Source organism: Beauveria bassiana (assembly GCF_000280675.1).
Source record: "Beauveria bassiana ARSEF 2860 unplaced genomic scaffold BBA_S00062, whole genome shotgun sequence".
NCBI lineage: Eukaryota > Fungi > Ascomycota > Sordariomycetes > Hypocreales > Cordycipitaceae > Beauveria > Beauveria bassiana.
The window spans coordinates 51,450-58,760 of record NW_007930897.1 but is presented as its reverse complement, the minus strand read 5'-3'; the positions used below and the strand labels follow the sequence as shown (position 1 = coordinate 58,760).

Sequence of the window (7,311 nt, the reverse complement as noted above, 5' to 3'; positions counted from 1 at the left end):
GGCAAAGCTTGCAGGGAGGCAGATGGCGTAAACGTAAACAGTTTCGTGGTGTACCTTTCGCTTCCTACGGGCATGTGAGTATGGAACTTGAAATTGCCTCCGATGGAGTATGGTGGTCCTAGCCACCTGCTGTTGCCCAGTGGCGAGGGACTCGCCACTGGTTGCCACTTAGAGCGACACATCATTGGCTCGGAGGGCCCAGCTCCGGGTTCTCTAATTGGCCGTGGCCGCCATAGTCACTAGTAATTGTCCCCGTCTTCCCATGTTTTCTAATTACGGAGTGGATCAACAAACACAGTCATAGTTATTTCGAACGCATACAGTTAACTTCAGTTTCTCGACTGATAGACACAGGTGCTGGCACTACTGACTACTGCATCTAGTATTATTCTACATGTACATCGCTGAATGCAAAGCTCAAGCAGCGCAACTTGCGTCACTCCGTAAGCAGACCCAATAGCAACATAATACGTGCACCTTTGCTCGATTAGCTAATAAATGCGGGAACAGATCGTATGCGGCTGACTCTGAAAAGAGGTGAAGAGTAGGCTCATCGGCTTTCATCCCATTCAAAATGTACGGATCGGATTGATATTGCTGTCAATATCATGGCAAGAAAATATCGCCCGCTGCGGCCGATACCTGATAGCAGCCACTCCGGTTCAGGGTCATCCTCTAGTCTTGCCGTCAACTCCAGTCTCATCAACAAGCGCAAACGTGTCGGGGTGGCAGTTGCCTGTGATGCTTGCCGCAGAAGGAAGATTCGTGTAAGTCTTACATCGCTATCCAGCCATGTGCATCAAAGTGCTGTGCGACGTTTTAACAAGCGAGCGAATAGTGCGATGGCAGGCTGCCTGCCTGCAATGAATGCGAACAGCGGTCGGTCGAATGCATCTACGAACCGAAAACCCCTCACAAGGAAAGTGGTAGCTCTGAGAGCAATACAGGTAGTGCCAGCCGCAGCAATACAGGAAGCAATTCGACTGGCAGTAGTGGAGACGGTCTCATCGAGGCCGTTCAATTGCTCAATAAGATTCCGCCTCAGGATACTACCACTGTCTTGAGATCACTAAAAGACATTACGGATGCTTCCTTTATTCTTTCACACTTGCGAGGGCGAGTCACGGAGCTAGAAAGGCACCCACAAGCCGTGACGACGGAGTTGGACAGCCTCTCGCGCACAATTGATCTTGAGAATCGATACCCCTCGGCCTACCCGATTTTAGACCCTCTCGACGTCTGCATGCAGAGCAGTCTATTCCAGCAGCTGGCCGAGTCAGGTTCATACAAATTCCCATCCTGCTCTCTACCGTGCGTTCTAAGTCTGGTCGGTGATCGCAGATTGGGGGCAAGCACATTCTACGCTATGACCCTGTTATCCTCGAGAGAACCTCCAAGCCGAGCATACGAGCCGCGACACTTTCCTTGCTAACGAGGTCCCTCAGTGCGAAATCACGGCCGTCTATACCGATACTTCAATACGATACACTACGCCGACTCAGAATCAGAAAATGGACGAATGTCCCAGTTTCGAACGATCTTGCATGTCGAATCATATTATTTTACCTGGAGACTGAGCATCCAGCCCTGTGTCCTTTTGACCCTGAGCTCTTCATTGACGATCTTATCACGGAGGGTCCCCATTGCACAGCTCTCCTTGTAAATGCTCTCATGTACTGGGCCTGTGTGAGTACGCCGACTACGGCTCTTGAGCTAGGTTGCTGCTCCTGGCAACTAATGCAACTCCAGCAGATGTACATCACGATCGATAGTGAGGTACGCGACTTAGTCGATGCATTTCGTACGGAGGCCGAAAGGCTGTGGCACATTGACAAGATGGCCCCGTCAGTTTTGACCATGGCATCGGCGCAGTTTCTGGGTTTCGGTCACTTGGTGCAAGGCAGGGATCGTTCCTTCTTGGCATATCTTTCTGAAGCTACCCGGATCGGAACACAACTCGGCCTTTTTGGCAAAACATCAGAGGTCAATCAGTCCCCAGCAAACAAAATAGCACCTGGAGAGGTAAGAGCTACCGCATATTCGGCGTGGGGTACCTTCAATTGGATCATGTATGTGCAGGAGTCAGATTCCCAAGCTTTTACGCCCTGCTAACTGAACCGATAACTCTAGGCTGCTGGGCTTATTTTACCACCAACCTGGTGTGGAGTATCCTGCTACGCCCCCAAACCTTCCGATTCCTTGCAAAGCAAGAAGAAGCGACAACGCACACCGGTTGGATACAACAATTTCGGACTTGTCCGAATACTGTGACGAGTCCTTTGTTTTGTTTTGCGAGTTATGGAGAAAAATGCACGAGGTGGCCATTGTCTACTACAACGGAGAGGCAGGGGCCATTTCCGGCCGCGTACCGGTTCAATTTGCTGAGGATACGTTTCAGGGCCTGATGGAACTGATGAACCGTTTACCGTTGGTGTTGACACGGAACGAGGACAATCCGCACCATGTGGTTATTTTTCAGTAAGTCTGGACGGACGGCTGAGTGCCAGTGCTCTTTCATTGCGATATATGTGTAACCCAGCTGGGCCGTGCTAATTGGGTAAAGTTTATGGCTCCATGCAGCTATACTCGATATATTTCGGCCCTTTTTGGAAGCAGTTCCGGATGCGCATCGACCAAATCACCCTCGTCACTCAAGGACGAATGCGGACACGATATATGCAGCCTCGGTGGAGCAGCTCAAGAGGCTTATCATCATCTACCGCTCCCAATATGTTTCTTCTGGACACACCATTATTTGGCATACAGCTATGTTGTATGTAGCTAATGCTGTACTCCGCAGTCGGGGTGAAGGTTGGCTTTCCTACTTCCTGCTCTGCCTGTATGGATATCAGAGCCTGTGGACATCGTACCCTATAGTCAAGCCTATCGCCAGAGGGCTGTTGTCGATGGCAATGCGCAGGGGCGGTATATCGAGTGATAAAGCACGACAAATCTTGGTCGATCTAGGCAACAATTGTCCGGAGGCATTGCATCATGGCGAGATCCGCGCTACTTTTATGTTGGATTTGGACTTGGCAATGTCTGACCCAAACGCGGCCAAGGCAGAGGCGCAAGCCGAGGCATTTGAGGATACTGCCATGGTTGTGGATTACACGAATGCCTTTTCCAGCCAGGAAGCCGTCGGATGATGCTCCCGCCCTGGGGTGTTCATGTTTAGATGCGACTATTTAGTTGCCACTCGGGAGGATGTCAGTTGTTACACCTCGTCAACGGCGCGTCATACTCGGATGCGTGTGGCATAGCGCCCTGGGAGAACGGCAAAGGCGGTGGGCTCCACTGCAATTCCGTCCTTCACATTACTGTTGTTAAGGAACACGGCTCCTATGGGGAATCGGGGGCTCCTGAACTGACAAAATGCGAACTATCAGTAAATTTCAGCGTGCAATTATATTGCACGACGCGTACCTGACATGCACAGGCGTTTCCTCGTCAAATGGGTACAGTCACGGCCACAGTCTTAGCATATTCAAACGCCTGACGCCAGGAGGTGCATCGTCATGCACGACATCCAACCATGATCAGTGGCAAATTTCAGGTTCAGCCTTGCTTACGGCTTACGGTAAGGGATACGCCGCGATATGAGGTAACGCTGACTCCCGCAGGCTATCGGGGCCACGCAGACGACTACGGGAGGCATTGGTGACAATGCTGTGTATCCCGCAGAACATGTTTGTGCCAAATGGATACTTGTCCACGCTATTTCTACAAGTTGCCTGTTTTGTCACGTGCTTACCTCTTTCTTGCATCATCACTGGAGCTCCCGCGCTACTCGGTTTCGTATTTTGCCATCATTTTCTGCGCAACCACGGTCTTTCCCAAATCAACTTTCCGGTCGACACAGAGAGTATGGCATCCAGCCAAGCTCGCTACCTTCTACCCAAGTCTGCAATGAACGATGTGGCGCCGGTGCCGGTGCATGCACTCCCAAGACGGATTAGAAAAGCCGTGCCAACGGCGTGTGACCGTAAATATAATCCACCATCCCTTAAGTAGTGAAATTTGTTTATCAAACCTGCTTACCGTGTCCTTGCAGGGTGCCGACAGCGAAAAGTCCGGGTCGGTAACAGCACGATTACGAAACCTAAATAGGGTTGTAGATGAAGTTTTGTCGCTGACGCTCATCAGTGTGATGGCAAGCGGCCGTATTGTCATAACTGTCAGCACGCTGGCCTGGGCTGCAAGTACTCGGAGCCCAAGACATCGATCCGAAAGCAAAAAACGACGATAGCCGAACATCAGAGACTCCATGATGTCGTGACAGAATTTCGCAGTATGGGTGAGCCAGAGGTTGTCAATCTACTCGGCTCGATACGGGCACTACCTACAGTAGAGGAAGCGCTTGATTTGGTGCGGACTATCACCAGTGGCCATACAGATGCCCCTCCACCCCGTGCCGGGCGCAGTGCTTCAAACACCGCCGTCGCGCCCGAAGAGGCAAGCTGCAGTTCAATAACAGACAGGCATGACTCGGAAACTGCTATTGAAACTAGGCTGCCGATCTCTCTATGGACGAGTATTAGCATGAATGATGAAGTGCTTGCGTACCTATATACGCTCTTTTGGACCTGGGACAATACTCTCACCAAAATCATTCACGAGGCCATGCTCGCGGAAGACATGCGTACTGGACTTGACGGCGTAGCCACCCTCAAAGAGGCAGGCCAAATTGAATTCTGCTCAGAATATCTCATCAACTCAATTTTAGCCCTTTCTACTGTTCGTTACCTCGATACTACAATCGCAAGCTGTCGCTAATGTACGCTATCCGAGACATCCAGATTTATGTTCTCCAGAGCGACCTTTGCATAACCCCGACAGGGCGCGTCTTCGCTGATGAAGCCCTCCGTTTGCTCGAATTCGAAGAAATAAAGCCCTCTCTACCCTTTCTGCAAGGCACCGCTATATTAGCAGTTTATAAGTTAAGTATTGGCGAAACGGCCACCGCCAGCTATCTTTTGGAGAAACTCCATCTGCTACCCTCTCCTATGGAATGGCTAGCAGCTTGTCCTTTACCAAACGGCAATACTGCGTCCTTGCGTGCGCAAGACACAAGAACAGCCATAGCTTATATTTCTTGGGGCTTCTACTGTCTCGACGCGTAAGCAGCTGTTGTTCTATGATCATTACCACGGGGCAATCGGCATACCTAACACGTCTCTAGCAAACTCGGACTATTGCTTGATCGGCAGATGGTGCTTCGGAAGCCGCTGTTGGCAGAAAAAATAAGCGATGGAGCCGACTCGCATCGCAGGCTGTGGCTCCCTTATCCGCTTTCGTCGCCTTCCTGTTCGTCATACTCTTCAGAGGCCTTCGTTGCCGACTGTGCCTTTGCCGAGCTGGCGAGGGAGGCGTTGCTTCAAATATCAGCGAACCGGGCATGTGTCGTCCCGGATTACAGTAGCACCAAGGATCTGTCATACCGGATGATTAAAGCAAAGGTGCTGATGGGTGAGATGGTCAAAGGTGATGGCCATCACCTCCCGCGACGAATGTTTCTCTTGTAAGAAACCTCTGTCTACCCCCTACCTCGTTATCTGAGGACCCTCCAAATTGTTATTAGACTTGAATTATTGACCTTCATACATAGCCTGTCCTACTATACAACGAGCATTAGGCTACTTGAACCCTTCGTCCAACTATCCTTTCTCAGCTTCGAAGGTGGACAGACAGCAGCATCGCTCTCCTTGGTGAATAGTAATGCCATCGTGTCGACACTCTGGAACTACAGAGCCGCATTTGGGATGCGGCACGAGTACTGGACACTGTACGCCTGTCAGGTTGCAGCTATGGCTATGCTAGTTCATCCTCAATCGATGTGCCTACAGGGAGAGTCCTTTGTGCAGGTGTGCCAACTCCTCACTAGCATAGCAAAAAAATTGCCGATGGCTGATGTGGGTGTCTCTGTGCTGATAAGGTTTATATCGCTCAAAGATATTGACATTCCAGATGAGGCTCGCCAGCTTTTGAATGCTGGCCGCTCACAATAATATTTTCAGACTTTCAAATAGATAAATCAGATCCGAATCTAACCAAATCAAATCAAATCAAATTTATTCAAATCAAATCAAATCAAATCGCAAAGCCCAGAATTCTTTGGATATCTGATTATTTGAATGTGCCCCCCATCCATAGCCACGACCAATCAATGTCGAGAGCCTGCCTCAGCCAAGAGTACCCGCTGCGCGTAGTTGCTTTTTGCGGGCCGCGCCATCAAGCTTTCATTTTATATTTACGTTAAGTACGCGTTTAATTGTGAAATATATACTGGGCGTGTTTTGCCATGTTGTGGGTAGTTAGTGCCGCCGCCGCCGCCGCCCCGGCCCCGGCCCAAGGTTGCACACCACTCAACGTAATTCAACCGGGTTGACGAAATTGACCACTAGCGTCCACTCAACTCAATCAATATCACGTTCGATTACATAATACGTCAATCCATATCACCAACCCGTGGATTGAGCTGTTGACGTCGTTGATCTAGGGTACGATAGCTGTTACAGACCCAGCGCTGATGCACCACGCGAGACGGGGCTGCTCCCCCATTCTGCCGGCGCTAAACCCAACCAAGCAGATTCGTGTACGCTAACGCCACCTGAACGCGCTCTTCCGAGCACGCGTATCTATAGTACAACACTAAGTCGAAAACGCAGTCCGACTCGCCGAGCAAGGATGAAACTGAATTGTCCCATTGTCCAACGACACCGCTGTTGAGTTTCCTAGCAACACCTGCACCGAGCTCGCGGTCAGCTACGCCGCTTCCAGACCCGGAGCATCAATACCTCTGGCGCTGTTTCCCAGACCACACATGGTCGCAGCGCGTGCGCGATACATCTTCTTGGGTATGGGATTTTGGTTATGATGTACAGAATTTTGACGGCAACCGCCGATGGGTCTGCAAACCCTGCGTCCGGATTAAGAGCCCACGACAACGAAGTTTCGCGGAGAAGGGTATCCAGAACGCAAATGCCCATCTATTCAGAGACCACGGCATATGTGCTCCTGACGAGGGAACGAAGTCATCGGCTCAGAAGAGAGCGGAGAAGGTAAAGGCCAAACAGAGATCCATTGCTGAAGTGATGAAGCTCGATACACGACTTCCACGGGAGCAAGACATTGCAAACAGCCTTGTTCAGGGCTTCGACCGGAAGCACTTCCAGCGCCTCCTGCTTGAGTGGATCGTCGAAGAAAACCACTCCTTCCGTGTCTGTGAACAAGGAAGGCTACGCAGGATATTCGAGTATCTCAACCCTCTCGTCAAGATCACCGATGCCAACATCAGCAGGACGACAATTC

At 50.6% G+C, this 7,311-nt stretch overlaps 1 protein-coding gene across 1 annotated transcript; it reads left to right on the top strand.

Annotated features, from left to right (window-relative positions):
• Positions 1-608: 608 nt before the first annotated feature.
• Positions 609-3,149, top strand: BBA_09679 (C6 transcription factor, putative; the record flags this gene model as incomplete). Its single annotated transcript, XM_008604776.1, has 6 exons — positions 609-767; positions 878-1,311; positions 1,503-1,686; positions 1,750-2,069; positions 2,131-2,478; positions 2,564-3,149. The coding sequence occupies 6 exons, from the start codon at positions 609-611 to the stop codon at positions 3,147-3,149; spliced, it is 2,031 nt and encodes a 676-aa protein (XP_008602998.1).
• Positions 3,150-7,311: the final 4,162 nt, after the last annotated feature.